At 32.2% G+C, this 18,680-nt stretch overlaps 1 protein-coding gene across 12 annotated transcripts in view; it reads left to right on the forward strand.

Annotated features, from left to right (window-relative positions):
- Nucleotides 1–18,680, forward strand: part of TCF4 (transcription factor 4) — a 443,115-nt gene that overhangs the window by 369,991 nt on the left and 54,444 nt on the right. For all 12 annotated transcript variants that reach the window (XM_074208517.1, XM_074208519.1, XM_074208522.1 and 9 more), the window contains 2 exons: nt 7,802–7,907; nt 11,100–11,233. In XM_074208517.1, coding sequence (XP_074064618.1) covers nt 7,802–7,907; nt 11,100–11,233 — 240 coding nt within the window. The remainder of the gene's footprint in view (nt 1–7,801; nt 7,908–11,099; nt 11,234–18,680) is intronic.

The following is an 18,680-nucleotide window of genomic DNA, read 5'->3' on the forward strand; positions in this document are numbered from 1 at the left end:
TTTCATATTACATCACCACCCTTTCATTCATCCTTGACTCACACCATATTCTCCTTCACCTCACATATCCAATCAGATGCTAAATCTTGTTTTTATCTTCATGACATTTCTTGAATATGTCCTCTCTCACCTCACACAGCCATCGCTCTAATTCAAGTCCTCATACATTCTGTCTGGACTACTGCAATATCCAACCCCTCACACAATCAACTCCATTGATTGCCATTACCACTAGGCTCTAATATGCATTCCATAGTTTGGCATATATATATATATATATATAATTCAAAGCCTGTCCCCATCATAATTTCCAGCCTTATTACATTACTAACTTCTACATACTTTACATTAGTCAGATTGCTTTTTTATACTCCACCTCCTGTCGCTATACCTCTGCAATATCAGTTTCTATCTCTGGAATGTAATTCTTCTTAACCTTGACTTTTTGGCATCCCTGATCTTCCTCAAACTCTACATAAGACATTTCCTGGTTTTGATACACACACACACACACACACACACACACACATGTATATACATATATATGTATAGTCGCCTGGTTTTGAGATATATATATATAGATAGATAGATAGATAGATATAGATATAGATGATATAGATATAGATATAGATATAGATGATATAGATATAGATACAGATACAGATACAGATATAGATATAGATATAGATAGATATAGATGATATAGAGATAGAGATAGATAGATAGATATAGATATACACATACATATATAATACCTTGTTATATACAAAGTGTCCCAAAAGTTTTAGTGAAATTTCAAGCCTTAAAACTTAATATTACTACCTTCAATGGCTTTAAGTTCATTACAACCTTTGGGATATCCTGTGTGTGTTTTCTCTCCTCTTGGAAAAGAACCATTTTGCCTATGTATCTTTTGCCTTTGTATCTCCAGAGCACAGAACCTTTGATATCATGATCATGAACATTTATTAAGCACTTTTTATGTGCCGTGCCTGGGCTGTAAAAAAAAATTCCTTGTCCTAAAGGAATGTGCATTCTAATAGGAAAGGCAACATGAAAACAATTATATACATCAGAGATGTCTATTGGATTCATGGGGGGTAATCTCAGAATGAAGGAATGATAGAAAAGTGAGACTGGGAAATGTTTCATACAGAAGGTAGAATTTGAAGGAAGTCTTGACAGATAATAAATGTTTGTTGGTTAATCATTTAACCTTTTCAATCAATGTCAGGGCTAATGCTGCGATTCTTGTTCATTCCTGGTTGGAATATATGCACCCAGATATTCTTTCAACTCTACATTTTTTGTGATTTTTTTCCCCCTCTATTTCTGATTAATACCATTGTTGATATCTATGAATGCCATTAGAGAGTATAGTAGAAAAGAGAAAATCATACTTTGAATCAAGGAGAGCTTGGGTCCAGATCCATTCATTGAGCCTTAAAACTGTGATGAGACCATGAGTAGCTATTACTATCTCACCAAGTCTTTCTGTCTCTGTCTTTCTGTCTCTCTATCTCTCTGTCTGTCTTTCTTTCTCTCTCTGTCTCTCTTTCCTAATCTATAAAATGAAGATCACCTGTAGCACCTACCCTCATGGAATTATTATGATAATCAAATGAGATAATATATTCAAAGAGCTATATGTCACAGTTATTATTATTAATTGGGGAGTGAGGGAGAGTTGTATTTTTTCAAGCATTCTCACTATTCACTCATTGACCTAGTAGCTATATAGAAATAGTGTTTTTTTCTTCCTTCATGAACAAACAGATTAGGGAATTTGTTGTAGACAAGAAAGTGATATCTCCCATCCAATGTAGTTGGGTACTCAGAGCAACTGATTGGTAAAATATGAAAGTTTGGGATGTTATGGGAAAATTGTCTCTGCTGTTATGGGTAGAACCAGAATAGGATATTTGTGAGGTTTTAACACTAATTTTCAAAATTGTGTCAACTACAATACTACTTTTTGTTGAGTGATATGAGTTTTAATTTTTAATTGTAACGCATATGACTTGATTTATCATTGAGAATTCATATGACAAATCTCTCAAAATTTGTAACCACTTGCAATTGAAACAGATTTAAACTCATAATTATTTAATTGAAAAATCTCAAGTTCATAATAATTCTGCCCTTGAAAGTATAGTTATGAAACCTGAATGACAGATAAAGTGACCACAGTGGGTTGGTAGGTTCTAGCTCTGCCTTAGAAAAAGTCACTCTATCCTGTGTAGATCCCAGAGTGAATCTAAGATACATGAAGGAAAGCAAGGAATTCAAAAGTCAACAAAGTTAATCACAGGTATTTGTGAGAAATAAGTTTATATAAGTCATATGTCATCTTTAACAATAAAAAGATATGTTTAGAAATGAATGCCTATAGCACAGAACTAAAATAGAAACAAGAGAGGGACTAAGAACTGTCAATTTTTTCTGAGTGTTGCTATGTTGTTTTTTTTCATTCAGAGCTTAAGTACCTACTATAAAAAATAGTCTTATATTGTGCTGCCTGTACTTTTAACTTTCACCTCCTGGATCTTCCTTTGGAATGGTACTTCTTCATACACCCTTTTAGCATACAGCCCACTGTTTCTCTGCTTCTCTGTGTCTCTGTCTCTGTGCCTCTGTTTATCATCTCTCTCTCTTTCTCCCTTCTCCCCAACCACTGAGCTTTTTTTCCCCTTTTCTTCCCCCCTCCTGTCTCTTCCTTTTTTTCTTTTCCTTCCTTCTCACTTTCCTTCCCCCTCTATTGCTCTACCTATCTTCCCATTAGCTCCCCTTTTCCAAACTAAGAAGAAATACAATTCTCTAGGTCTTGAGCAACTTAACCCCTCCTTACTAGAGATAGTCAGAATAGTGGTCTCACAGAACTGACCTTAAAATTAGGAAGATCTAGGCTGAAGTTTTTGCCTCTGGCACACACTGTCTGTATAACCCTGGGAAAATCACATGATTTGAGGAAAAGATCAATTGACCTGCAATTGTTGGCAAAATCCTTTACCTGAAACTTCCTACACTTATAAATCATAGTTCTGACTTTTTTTTAAAAAAAATCAGTGATATATGCATTTGAGACCCACTATCCCTATCCCAATCTAGGTTGCCAGAATTCTACCCTCTTCTCAGCTCTCTCAAATGCATGGTATCTAGAAAGCACTTTGCTCCTCAGAGTCCACCCATTTGGGCTCTAATTATCCTCATTTGTAAAATGAAGAGATTGAAACTAGTTGGCTTATGAGCACCTTTCCAGTTCAAATGTTTAAAGGACAAAAACTTAACATGAACATGTTTTATCAAACCTGCCTGACATTTATGTAATGCTTTCAGGTTTACAAAGACTTTACATACATAATCTCACTTAATCTTAACCTTTACTCTTTGAAGAAAGTGCTATTGTTATCTGCCTTCCATAGATAAGAAAATTGAGATAGACTGAGGTCAAGTGACTTGCTCAGGGACACACAGCTAGTTAGTATCTGATGAGATGATATCCAAGCACAAGTATCCTTGAATATTAATCCTAACAACTCTATCCAATGCTGTGTGTGTCATATAAAGGGGAAGAGACAATATCATCATTTCATAGGACAAAGTCTGTTTCCTTAAATGTATTAGACTGGAATCTAGGTATCTGCCTTTGCCACTAAAGTAGCCACATGACTAAGAGAAATCATTTCATCTATCTGGCCTTCTGTGTGTCTAACTGTAAAACAAGAAATTTGGACTAGATAATCTCTAAGGATTCCATCAACTTTAGCTTTCTGTTATTCTATAAAATGTTTACTAGAATTGGCATGACTTAATTTCAGTTTGGGATATATATCTTTTGAAATGGGTAAACTGCAATTTGCAGATGGGAGATAGATAATCTGAGCCTATGCTATTGGAAATAGGACATTTTGAGAATACTTTGAAAATTCCATGTTTTATCATCACAATAAAAAACAGTCAAAACTGATTCTGACAAAAACATTTGAAATCAAAAATTAGATAGTACATATAACTTGAAATAACCACCTACCTCAACCCATAGGAATACTGTCATTTACAAAGTAGGCGAATATTGATAAATTTTAGTCAAACATTCCTATTTAATCTGGTAAAAGGAATTCATAAATAAGTGCTAATAGGTAACTTCTACATTAAAATGATTTCAATTAGCCATGGGCTTTCCCATTCCTCCCAGACAAAGCAGTAATAGCAAAGAAAGAAAATAAAAGGAAGCAATTTTGAATGTTAAGTGATGTTTTATTTAAAATATTGTATGAATGTACATTTTGTGTACATTTTCGGGAACTTTCATCAAAGTAAACTATACTATCTAAAAGATCCTAATCCTTTTAAAGTACTTTAGATAACATGTACTTTTTGCATACTTTTAAAGGATAAGATTACTTAATAATCGGGATGAAAATTTGTCATCTTTCAGAAAATATGATACCACCTCATCTTTATGATGAATTCAGCGCAGTAACTAAATGCACTTCAGACTTTTTTGTCAGTGAATAAAGCTCACTGATATTTCAGTTTCATAACATTGCAGTTATATTCAAATTTTTTAATGCCAAAACAATTTCATTTTCAATTCAATTTTTTTTTCAGAAAACTGTGGTTTATTTAAACTTTCAAAACTAGCATCAAGAGCTCCCCTAAAAAGAACCTCCTAAAAAGAATTTTTCATTGGTTGCTTACAAGGAAGTCTCAAGTAAATGACTGTTGGTTTTGCTTGACAGGACTTTCAGTAGGGTTAAGATATTTTTTAATGAGTTTTAGTTGTTTCTAGGGGCATAGGGGATCTCCTGTTTGTAGATTTCATTCTTTGATTCTTATAACTGCTCTTCAAAAAAAGATTTTTCCTTTTTCTTTGACACAGAAGAATTAGTAAAGGTTTTTATAACTGTTTATGCATGACATCATTCAATCTAAAATCCTAATTCACATTCACAAACTATAGAACTTATTTCTTTTTTCTTTTGGAAATACCTCTTTAAAAACAGTTTTGTTTTTTTAATGACATTTTTGACACCTCCCAATTTATAAGGCCACCATGAAGTATCTATACCTCTTATTTGATGTATGCAAGTCAGTCTGTATTTCTCTGTGTGCATGTTCTCCTGCATCTGTCTATGGGGATAACAATTTGACACTCATATTATTACTTGGTTTGTGGCTCATGATGTTCTGAGATAAATGTATAATTTTTTATAGGATTCATTAGATTATACTGAAAAGGGAACAGAAGCTTCTTAGTAATATTGCAGTAAGCCTTTTATTGGTGGATTCCTCTTTCCTTTCACTGTGACCTGTGAATGTCAGAATAGGCTCACTGCCAATTTTGTGATCTGCTGCTTGCTTCAAAATGGAGGCAGGAAGGTATCCATTTTCATCAAGAAGATGAGAGTGTTTCGGTCCTCCAGACCATCTGGAGAGAGGAACTTTTTAAGCAAGAGAAAATGAGAACTTTTTAAAAATTATATTTAGCAGGAAAGAAAAGGGGGAGGGAAAACGCATTTAAAGTTAAACTATACCTTATGAGTTCATGATTGTCTAGTATGCTGTCCTGTTTAGCTGAAACATAAACAAGAAAATACACAGGCTATTTTTACAAAGGACTAGTTCCCAAAGCCTCCTGAGTATTAGTAAACGAATGTAAGTAGATTAGTTTTTTGGCACACTTGTTAAGTTTATTGCACACACAAATATAATAAGTACAAGAAAAAGAGATTTCCCCCTGATGCACGCATTGTGTGTTGGTGGTCTTATGCAGATCCAGACTTTTAATGGCCCTTTTCATGCTTCTCTGCAAAGAGCTCGCACCATGAGAATTTAATATCCCAAGATATGTTTATGATTTTCAGAGGTCCTGATAGTGTTGTTCTCTAGATTTCCTTTCCCCGCCCCCTTCTTTTTGAGAACAAAGAGTTTGCTTGAGGGGTGGAGTAAATGCAGAGCTTAATCCATAGCTTTTATTTTTTGCCTTTAACATTTATGTGAACTCTCTCTGCCTTTAAGCAATAATGATAACAATAATAAAAATTAAAAATATTAAAAACTTTGATATTTTCAGTTTTTTAATATCCCAAGACAACACTATAGATATTATTTATGGAATGTATGCAATTGTTTAGGAAAAATTTCATTAATATTCTTGTCTTAGACAAGAAAATGTCATACCTGGTTTCTGTTTTTATTTTTAAAGCCTTAAATCTCTATATATTTTTCTTTTCACATAAGTACAAAGCCTTTCTTTTTTTCCTCTTTTTTTCTTTGTATTACAAAAGAGCATTGCTTTACATTATCAACTGGTTTAGAAATGGAGCATTTTGAAAATTGGAAAATAGTATGGGAAGAGTAGGGAAAGACCAATACTTGTATACCAAGATAAGGTTAAAATGGGCATATGACTTAAACATAAAGGGTGATACCATAAGCAAATTAGAAGAACTAAAAATAGTTTGCCTGTCAGATCTATGGAGAAGGGGAAAATTTATGACCAACAAAAAGATAGAGAACATTATGAAATACAAAATGGAAAATGTTGATACATAAAATTTTACAAAGTTTTGCACAAACAAAACCAATGCAACCAAGATTAGAAGGAAAGCGGGGGGGGGGGGGGGTGCTTTATAGCCAGTGTTTCTGATAAAGACTTCATTTCTCAAATATATTAAAAGCTAGTCAAGATAAGCAGATAAGATATTTCCCCAATTGATAAATGATCAAATGATAAGAACAATTTTACATGAATTTATTAAAGCAATCTATAATCATGGAAAAATGCTCTAAATAGATAAATGCAAATCAAAACGGCTCTTCAGTACCATTCACACCTATCAGATTAACCAATATGAAAAAAAAGGAAATGATAAATGTTGGCTATGTGGGGAATTGGAATGCTTATGCATCATTGGTGGAGTTGTGAATTGATCCCACTATTCTGGAGAGGAATTGGAACTTTACTCAAAAAGCTATAAAACTTTATATATTTGATCCAGCAAAACTACTAAGTATACATCCCAAAGAGATCATAAAAAAGTAAAAAGGACCCATATGTACAATAGTATTTATAGAAGTTCTTTTTGTAGCTCAGAATCAGAGATTGAGGGGATGCCCACCAATTGGAGAATAACTGAACAAATTAATTGTATATGAATGTAATGGAATACTATTGTGCTATAAGAAATACTGAGCAGGTAAATTTCAGAAAAATCTAGAAAAACTAACATGAACTGATACTGAGTAAAGTGAACAGAATCAGGAGAACGTTGTGGGGTAAACAGCAACATTGTGGAATGATCAATTATATTAGATAATAATATTTAGCTTTCTCAGCAATACAGTAAACAAAGACAATTCCAAAAAACTAATGATAGAAAATGATATCCACATTCAGAGAAAGAATTATAGTCTGGATGCAGTTCAAAGCAAAACTTTTGGGGGGTTTTCTTTCTTTTTCTTTCTATTTTTCCCCTTTTGTTCTGAATCTTCTTTTACAATATGACCAATGTGGAAATATTTTTAAAAGATTGTACATATAAAGCTAATATCAGATTTTGTTTGCTGTCTTAGATGAGGACAAAAAGGAGGGAGGAGGAAAAAATGTATTTGGAAATCAAAAAATCTATAAAAATGAATGTTGAATATTATCTTTAAGTGTAATTGGAAAAAAATAAAAATACTAAGTGGAAAAAATGGAACATTTCATTCTCACATCTTGCTTCTTACACAATTACATTCCTTGCAGTTCTTAAGTCATCACAGGAAACAAACTAAATTAGTTCTTGTTCTCTAGGTTTATGCCCCGTCAGCGAGCACTGCCGACTACAATAGGGACTCACCAGGTTATCCATCTTCAAAACCAGCAGCCAGCACTTTTCCTAGCTCCTTCTTCATGCAAGGTAAGAAATTACTTTTCAGGGAAAAGCCATTTAGCTAATTCATGTTAAAGGTTTGAATGAACTCTTCCTGATTTTTCACTCAGAGTACATTTGTCACAAAAATGGACAAACTGAGCAGTGCTCTTTCCTAAGAAATATGACAGCAGTCATAAGACCAAACCTTTCTTACTGTTCTGAAGATTAGTTTGGAAATTAACCAGAAGTATTGCATAATAGGTTTTAGAACTTGTTTAGACTATTCAGATCTCATTAATCAGTCTTGTCTCCTTGCCATACATAGCCCTTTTTTTTTTGTTTTTTTAACTCATTTTTCCTTCAGTGGGCAAAAGTGCTTTTCATTGTGGAAAGAAGAACTAGGTTGTAGAAGAACTACCATGGTATAATAATTCTTCAATCTGTAAAGAAGGCAGTAGGGAAAGAATTCCTTTGATAATGCGATGTCACTTTCCCCAAATAAAATCAAACCAATGCAGTTAGAATTAGTAGTTGGTATCATTTTTATTTTTTTCCCATTCCATTGAAGTTTTGGCCTTTACAATTCAATTACAAATTTGATAATATTTTGGTACTTCAGGGAGCCATGATTTTGTCAGAGTGGGTATTCCCTCACATAATGTAAAGACAATTCTCTGCTATCTTCAGATTAAAAACAAGCAAAAACAAAATAAAAACTCATCACTTGGTGGTCAGTCTGATTTAGGCTGGTCCTCTAATGACATGTACATAATTCGTTGCTGGACCATATTTGAAGCCTTTCCAACTCTTCAGAATTTGTTGGACCACTAGCATAGCTTCCAGGAGATTGACATTACCTCCATTGCACACCCAGTAAAGGAACTGTGGTAATACTTAATTCAATTTCGTTCATTTGGTTCCTATTGATTTATGTTGATATAATTTAAACTGAGATGCTCATGCTATTATCTAAAGACAAACAGTGTTCCCACCTTTTAATAGCAACTTGCTACTTGCATCCTGTCCTAATGGCAAAGTTGAGTTGTCTGGGTTGGTGTCTTCTCTTCTTTAGAATCAGGTATTACTCTGCTATACATAACAGCTTTCATTCTATCAGGTCCCCCATTTCCTTTTTCAGGTAATAGAAAGAAACCATGCTCATCATGGTTGGGAAAACAGTTCCCAAAGATAGATTAACTAGATTTATATGTGTCCAAGCCATTGACAAAAAGGTTTTCTCCATTCTGTTTTCAGTGGAGTGACCTGCTTAAATCATCCAAGCCAAAAGGGGAAGATTAGGGAGATTAATACTAATAATACTTTCCTAATTATATGAAGATGAGGCAAAATTTGAGAGCAAATATTGTATCTTTACAGAACAAAATGACATAATGATTTGATTTTAAAAGTTAACATTTATCATTTCATATGCACATTTTATTTGCCCAGAATATAGAAATATTTCCCTATTTTTTAAAAAGCAACATTATGGCAAGATCACAAGAGTATGAAAAAATATTAACTTGCTGTGAAAAGCAATACATATGTAAAATATGTATTTTTATGAGTCTGCATTGAGCAGAATTTCTGAGATAACAAACCTTAAATAGATTTTAATTGCTACACAGTGCATCTCATTTCAGAATGTATACAAAAGCTCTTACTCTTTACTGTAGTCTTATAAAGTCATTTGTCTTACCCATCTACCATTCATTAAAAGAATTTAGTCTTGGACTTTTAAATTAAGATAAGGATATCTACCCTTCTCTAATCTAAGGACCTCTTCCATATTAAATGAAGTATGGACTTTGTTAATCATACTTTTCCTTAATACCATGATGACAGATAAAGAGGAATTGGACTCTCTTTTTGTGCAAAAAAATTAGCTCCGTTTAGCCTATAGTGAATTGTTAAGTGCTGAACTTTATGTGCTGCTTATTTGAGTCCCCAGTAAAGATATTCTACAGATAAAGTTGAAGCATATTGTAGTCATATTACCATGTTCCCTAATTATAATCTTTACTTTTATTCTTCCAATTTTCTTAAAATTTCAAAGCCATGAATGAAGTTTTATCTGTAGAGGACTTATTTAAAAAAAAATAACCACATAGATTATTCTTCCAAACTGCTTGAAAACATTCCAGTTTTCAAAATTTCAACATCTAGAATTAGTACTTGATGGGATGTATGGTTCCCCATTCAGCTTGCCTTGTATAAGAATTATAAGTACTGCCAATGATTAAAGCCTATTTGGAAACATTCTCTGCAGGTTTATTGTGGAAATAGCCCAGTTGTTAAGGAATTAATGCCAGAAGCATATTCAATAGTAATATGTTTGCCTCTCTGATCTCTCTTCTTTACTCTGCCACCCACCCCCAAGTGTAAAAATGACCACAGAAACCATACCAGAAACCATAGACCATAGAAGCATGGAAGATTTTTATATCTAAATTATAGTATAATTTCCCTAATTAGTCTGAAATCAGAAAGTCCTAGGAATAAGTGTTTAATTTTGAATTAATACTAGCATCATAATTTAGCATGACAAAAATATTACATATAATTTTGAACCTCTTTGCTCCCCATAGTCTTCAAAAACCTATATCTCTTAAGATATTAAAGAAGTCTTCTCTTTAAGTTATTTCTGTTGAAAACCCAGTATCTTATGTCTATGTACAAAAACCTCAAAACCCACTGAGAAATGTATGTATCCTAGAGATTTTTACTCTTTCCTATTATACCCACATAGTAATTTCAAGATTTTTTCCATATTGTATGGAAACAGATCTGAAATCCAACTTCTTAAGTTAAATAACCATTTATTTACTTTTAAAATTTGTGAAATTGCCAAGTGTGTAATATATGAAGCATTTTTAGTTAAAAATATTCTTCCCAAAATATAGCAGCAGTTATCATAGATAAAAGGGTGAGGCAGTTGCCAAAAAACTTTTATTTAACATCAGCTATCCTGCTAACTTGACATAATTCAATATGAAATTGTGTTCCATTTCTCTCTCTTCAATTTGGTTTCTAACTAAGGATCTGTCATTTATTGTTCACTGTTTTTAGGTAATTTAACACCATATTTTATGCTTTGTCTTCTAGTATAATCAAGTAACCAGCATAAGGAAAAATGAAGTGCATTGGGACAGTTATTTTTAAGTTTATGAGACAAACACTATTCTATAAGCCAGTTTCAAGCTTCAGGGAAGCCACAGTTTTCTTTGTCCTTTGCAGATGGCCATCACAGCAGTGACCCTTGGAGTTCCTCCAGTGGGATGAATCAGCCTGGCTACGGAGGAATGTTGGGCAATTCTTCTCATATTCCACAGTCTAGCAGCTACTGCAGCTTGCATCCACATGAACGTTTGGTAAGGCTGCTTTTTGTTGTAATGGAGATAAGAAAGTCAGTTGACTTATTATCTTAACCTCTCTCTTTACAAAGGTAAGCATTCAGTCTAGGGGGTTATCTTCATCCCTTAAGAAAGTATATACAAGCATCAGCCCTAGATGCTTTAGATTGGAGACAGTACTGGAAGAAATCATTTCTTTAGATTCTTTCCAGATCTAAAAAAACAATATTTTCCTAGACATCATTTTAATTTCATCACTTTACTTCCCTTTTCCTTTTATAATCTCAATTATTTTTGTTCCTTATATTCTTTATGTGATCATTATTAAAGGTAATCCTTTTGGTGATGAAGTCATAATGAGCAGAAGCAAGAGATGTGGATTTAGTATATTATCATATGTGATCAAAATGATAGGCTTTCATTCCAACACCCTGACTACTTTATATTTTTGTCACATTAGTCTGTAATCTTGTCTGTCTTTCCATCTGTGAGTGTCTAAAATCTATTCAGCATAATTCAGTTTTTCTGTTAGAGGAAAAAGTGTTAGTAGATACAAAAGCTGCATTTGGCATTCTTGTAGTAGTCACAATATAAGTTCTTTTGTTAATATAACATAATTGTAAAAGTTTATTGATACTCTCAAACTCATAAATCCAATGCACCCTTTAATTTATGCTTATTGAATGTGGGTATTTCCCTAGTCATGCAGGTCACAACCCAGGCATATCTATTTATGCTACTCCCATTCATGTCCATCCATAAACTACAGAACTACATAATTTAAGAGCTGAAAAGGACATAGCTTTAATATAAAGCAATACAATACATGGAAGGCATCATCATTATAATATGTCCAAGTGATCATCCAGTCTCTGTTTACAGACCTACAAGAAGGGGAAACTCACTACCTCTTAAAGCAGACTGTTCTACTTATAAATAGCTCTAATTGTTACAAAGTTTTTCTTCACATCAAGCCTAAATTTGTCTCTTTGTAGCTTATACTCAATGCTCCTGATTCTGTCCTCTGAATCACAGAAGAAACCTAATTGCTCCTGACCCCAAGTCTTTTCTTCTCCATTCAAAACCTATTCCTTTTCTTCAACTAATTCTCATATGCCATGGACCCCAAACCTTGTGCTAATCCTGGTTGCCTTTCTCTGTACAATCCAGAAATTATCAATGTCTTTGTTAAGACTCAGACCTGATGCTCATACTCCATATAAGGTCTAATGAGAGCAGAACTATCACCTCCCTATTCTTGCAAATTCTGCCTCCCTTAATTCAGCCCAAGATTTCATTAGTTTTTTTCAGTTTCCACATCTCACTTCAGACTGATTGTCCACTATTATCTATCCATACTTCTTTTACTATTTACTTGTAAAATTGATTTTTTTAAATACCTAAACAATAAACCTTTATATTTAAAATTCCCTGAGTGATCCACCCAGTCTACTACAGGTCTTCCTCACACTTTTCTTACATTGCATATTTACAAGTTTATCATGTGTTTACAAGTTTATCAATTGTCATGTATGCTCACTGTGTTTGTAATTCTTTGAATAAAACTTTAAATTCTTATGCTTCCACCAAGGTTTTGCCAATTTTTCATCACTGATATGCTTTCTAATGTCTTCCTCTTTCCTCTGTACTCTACTTTTTCCCTTATACTTCTTGGGGATTTTCCATTTTTTTCCACAGAAACTAATTCTTTTCTTTTATTCCTTTTTTCTATTCCTCTAAGTTATTACAGATATAGCCAAAGGTGTGTTGTCTTCATTTTGCCACCAAGAAAGCACAGTAAATTAGTACTTAATCCTTCAGTACAAATCATTTTAATAACTAAGACTTTATTAAAGGAGCAGAGTTATCTTAATAACTGAGAACAAGTTTCTAATAAGATTTATCCTTTTAGTAGTAATTTTGATCTTTTCAAATTTACATGTATAAAATCAGTATATTATCACATTTTATTTGAACCTTTGATGTAAATATTTCTACAGTAGACAGTTAATGTTTTATTTTTCAACCTTCTCTAAGATACCTCACCTCACCTAGAGGAGAGAACTAGGGAAGTATTAGAGGAACATTATCTGAACTGGATCTATGTGAATTAGCTTTTAAGTTACTGAAGTTTCTTATCAACAGCTTTACTTTTTCTCTACCACTACTTTCTCTTTTTCAGTGGAAATGCTTATTGACAAAAGCTTTCATTGTAATTGTAACTGAAACTTACTATTCCTTATTTTAGACAATTCCATTAAAAAGTTTTGGTACTACTTTTGTCTGCTTGGATACTAGTTCTTTTTAATTTTGCTTATTCAGTTCCATTATCCTTTCTTTCTTCCTTATTTCTCTTTCTCTCTAACTCTAGAACATAAAAAGTTGAGTAAAGTAGTTTGGTGTTTCCCCAACTAACCAGGTCTTATTATCATGTATTAGTTTGAAAATACTTTCAATTGCAGATGAAAAGTAAGAACTCACTATTCTCTTCATAAGAAATGTTGCCGAGCCTAAATGATTTTACAACTTAGAAAGATAACCTTAAACAAACCCATGTCAACTATTAGTATTTAGTGGCAAACATAGCCATATATAGTTAGACCACAATATAGAGTGTCATTTCTGAGTTCCACAAATTTAACAAATTTGAGTAATCATAGTTTAAAACTATAAAGAACCAAGAATTATTTCTCTGCATTCTGATGTAGTTTTTCTCCACTAACTTTAATAACAGTAAATTATTACATTCAGTAATCAATGTAATTTCTATAATTTAACCATGCATAATATCTCATTGAATATACTTTTAAGAATCTGTGAAACTGATTGACGGTAATTTAAGTATACAGTAGGAAATCAATGTCCTTTCATTTGAAATTGATGGTAGTTCCCTAGATTTATTTGGCTTGTAGCCTTTGACCAGTCCTACAATGAACAAAGTGAAACTTTCACTATAGTTTTCTGGGAAAATCAGGTCAAAGGAGAAGATTGTGCTTATGTTAGTTTAGCAATTGTGCCTAAATGTTAGGACTCCATCTCAAAGGCCAAGATCTTAAAAAAATATGATTACTACCTTAAAAAAAAATCCTGTGATTTTGTTCATAAGGGGTGAGGGAAAGTATAGCCCCATATCTGGTTTGCAATGGATTCCTGGGAGATAGAAAAATTAAAATAAAACCAATATCTGCTAGAAGCAAGATTTGAACCCAAGTCTTTCTGACTGTGTGCTCAGCTCTCTAACACTATTCTGTGTTCACTCTCGGTTACCAAATATTTTGCTGTTATGTACTACATATATAAAAATTCTTATAAAATAAAGAAGCAAACTCATCACTTCAGCAATAACTTTAAGATCCTTAGTTTTATTTTTTTCTATTTATACTGGATTACTATTCCCTTTCCAATTCTAACATCTAGAAGATATAAACCAAGAGAATCCCAGGGCTAATTGCTACTATAATTCAGAACTTTGCACTAATTCAAAACTTATATTCAATCTATTTTTCTTCTTGACTAATAGTTGGCTAAATTTTAGAATGGGGTTATTGTAAAAAGATTGATGAGTATACTATCCTAGAGGTTCTTAAGAAGAGAGATTTAGTCATGAACCTCAGACAACGGGATGGAAAAGTTAACCAGTCAAGGTCCATTCCAGACCAGTAAGCCTAGAATCCTACACTAAAGTGAACTCCGTATACCTTTCTCTTATTCTGTTCTAACTAAAACTCTGAACCCAGTATTTGTTTTCTTCCTGTCTGAGTGCAGTCATCTGTTGTAATATCTGACCTTCTGTTATCTGTTAATGACCAAAAATGTTCCCACCAAAATTGTTCACTGTCCAGACTATTGAAAGCTGGATAAAGTCCTTCCACTCATGGCAAAAATGAACATCAGTTGATGGAAGGATTCAGCAATTTGCTGATGTTTCACCTTTATTTTTTCTGCCTTTAAACCTGAATAAAGAAGAAGCTCTAATTTTTCCACATGCATGGCATATAGGAACCCCTGCAGTTAGTCATTATACCCAAAATGGAGGTAGTCAGCTCTCAAAAAAAAGTCAGCTTATTAATATACCATATGCCCATATCTATCTCTATGTTATTTTAATTCTAAAATATTATTTCCATAATTCTTGACAATTCTTTCATTTAAATTGAGTCTCTTTGTTTTTATTTTGATTTAGTTTCCTTTATAATGCTATGTATATTGTTTTATGCTTTTAAAGACATTTTGAGGAAAAATCCACAGTTAAGCATTATCAGATTGCCAAGAGTGAACCAACATATAAAAAGATTAAAAACCAACATGAATATTTTTAAAAACTTAAGAATCTGCACTGTAAGTACATTATTTAAGAAGAAATGAGTCTTTTGTTAGTTTCTCTCACAATAATTTTATCCACAAGTACTTAAAATCTAAATGTTTTATCTATACTGCATTTTTTCCTACATGGAAAACTAGAAAATAAATGCTCTTTCAATAACTCTACACTTCATATTAGTTCTTGCTGTATTTTACCATAGACTGAATATTCTCTATTTGAATGGATCTATAAAAAGTCTCAATGAATTTCACAATATTGTCTCTGTTTTATTCTATATTAAATGTAATCCTTTAAATATCTTTGTATGCTTTCTTCCCATTTTTGCCACTTTTATATTGTATCCTAGTCTTTGAAGTATATGAATAATCTACCAGTTTAGCGTTCTTAATGTTGTTCCTCTCCAACTTTCTCCTTTTTCGATCTCAAGTTCTGTCTATACAATATAAAGAAGTATATTCCTGCCTCAAAGAATCCTTGAATTTAATTTTCTATTAACCATAGAACCATTCTATCTAGATGTGGCCCAATATGTTCAGCCTCCATTTCTTTAGTGAAAGAACAAAATGATCCTTTAGGAGATTCTGTTTATCCTTATAAAACTAAAAAGCACACGCTTAATATTTCCCAATAAAGAAATCACATATTCTAACATGTTTTAAAAAACTTCAAAGAAAATAATATTAAAATAAGTTGTTTAACAGAATTTCATCAAAGTAAAAGAAATTCAACATTATATTCTTTTCCCTATTTATTTTATTGCTTGTTCCCACTTTAGTGTCCCCTGCATCCTTGTTTACTACAGCATCTAAATATGGCACATAAATTGATAAATGTTTATTAACCGACTGACTGACTCTATTACTGTTTACCTAAAATCTTATTAACTTGAATGTTTAGGACTTTTATTCTTCTGATTAATTTTTGGTTATCTATAGGTTTTACTATCATCTTTTCTTAAATTAAAGTATCAGAATCTAATTTCCTGCCTTAACATACAGAGCAGAATGAACATATTGAATCTTTTATGCAGACATTGTAATGACACAGAGTTATCACTCTGAAAATCAGTCCTCAAGATAGATGACTCTGCACATGGAATATGGTCTTTTTTATGTTGAATTCATGTGGACTCTAGGACATAATCCAACAGTTGTTTGATGTTTTTATTGTTTAATGAATTACCTAATACAATATTGTTTTCTTTTGATTTTTTTAAAAGAAAAAGTATAGTTTAAAAGGAAGATGAATTTCTCATGACTTGAGGGTTTCATGTCTTTGGTTTTTTTATTAAATTAGATTTTATCATGCCTGATATAGCTTATAAATAAAATTAGCATTTTTAACATTCATTTACCTCTAGTTTAAAATATAAACCTCTTTTTTTCTTGCCTGCACAAAGTACAGCAATTTATGACTATGCTTTATCACCTATATCATAAGCTCCTTAACTCTTTTTAAAGTTTTCATTTGATAGGCAGTCTACAAATATTTGTCAGGTGATTTTTTTTTAAGTATGGGGATTCTTTTCTAAAAGTGTTTTTTACTTATCATCCAATTATCTTTTATTTCCTAAACCATGCTTCATGTGACCTATGTCTAATTAAAAAGCAGCATAATTTTAGAAGAATTTTTATCATAATAGCAAAATTGGTTAGGATAAGTTATTAAGGAGCTTCAACAAAAATATATTTGGTTCAATGTTATTCTGGGATCATTCTGCTTATGCAAAAGTAATTTTGTCAAAGATCACTTTGACATTGATAAAAATCAACATTAAAATCCTCTGACTAAAAAAGTCTCTAATCTCAAAAACTTTGTATATCAGACATTTATTTATCAAATGCTATCTGTCAGTGAATGAACTAACAGGATTTTTGAGGGGCAAAGTGGGTGGAGAAGTTATTGTTATTTTAAGGGTTTAAGGGTAGGAAAGAAGAGGGGAAGGAGAAAACATTTTGTTTCCTCAATCCTATCCTAAGTAAAGAGGAAGATTCAAAAAAGTATAACATATTCCCTGCCTTCATAGAGCTTACATATTATTTGAGGAGATGATATTACACAAGAAAGAACTTAAAAGAATCATGAAAGGCCATACATAATTAAGTGTTAAGTGATGCTTTGCAAAATATAAGTACCATAGGAATTTAAGGAAGAGCTCTCTGGAGATTAGGAGAATTAGAGAAATGAGGAAGGGAGGACTTGAATTAGTTTTTCAGTAATGAATATATTAAAACAATAAAGGTAAATGAAGAACAAATGAGTGGAATTTAAGTAGTGATAACTACCTCCTATGCACCTTAATGCCATAATATAAAATCTTGCAGCTAAAAAAATAATTATGTAATTAAGTAATTCTAGTTTTAGCAATATATTACACTTATAATCAAATGAAAGCACATGCCTTAGGTGGCCCGTTCCCTTTGTTCCGTGCATGTCATACAAAAGGCGTATACATTATGTCAAGAAATTTATTTTATTTTTAATTGTATGTTTTTCCTTTGAAAAAATATAATTTGACATATCTTTGTGACTAAAGCATGTTGTCAATTTATACAATAATTTTTTATAGACCTATTAAATTCCAAGAAGGTACACATAGGTAGTAAGATTAATGATCAATTTCTTTAGTTATATGTCCTGGGGAAAATGGCATATAGAATATTCTCAAAACAACTTCACTAGAAAAGATGGATCATAAACCAAATGATTTCTTAAAGATAATCTACTTATTTCAAAGTCAAGTGTGTAATTGGTAGCTGTATCCAGATCATACAAAGAAAATACCAAAAATGAAATGCATCATTCTTAGTTAACTTTTTTCAACCTTTAATCAAATTTGGATCTTAGTGCATGCTTCTAAAGCATATCCTTTCAGAGTAAGTTCATCTTAGGGATTTTTTTCTTGTTTCTATTTTGTGAATGGGGGGGTGGAAATGACTCAATCAGCAAGAAGATTTAAGAGTATTAATTATCCTTCCCCAATTAATATAAGGAAAGCAAAAATAGATGGTATTGGGAGGTCAATGTGAAACAAGTAAATATTGATTTGCTCTTCTAAAATTTTGTTTTTGGTGAAATAATTTTTTCTCAAATTACCACTTTATAAGTCATAAAAATTCTGTTAGAGGTAATCTTTAATTG

The sequence above is a fragment of the Macrotis lagotis genome, chromosome X, assembly GCF_037893015.1.
Source record: "Macrotis lagotis isolate mMagLag1 chromosome X, bilby.v1.9.chrom.fasta, whole genome shotgun sequence".
Classification (NCBI taxonomy): domain Eukaryota; kingdom Metazoa; phylum Chordata; class Mammalia; order Peramelemorphia; family Peramelidae; genus Macrotis; species Macrotis lagotis.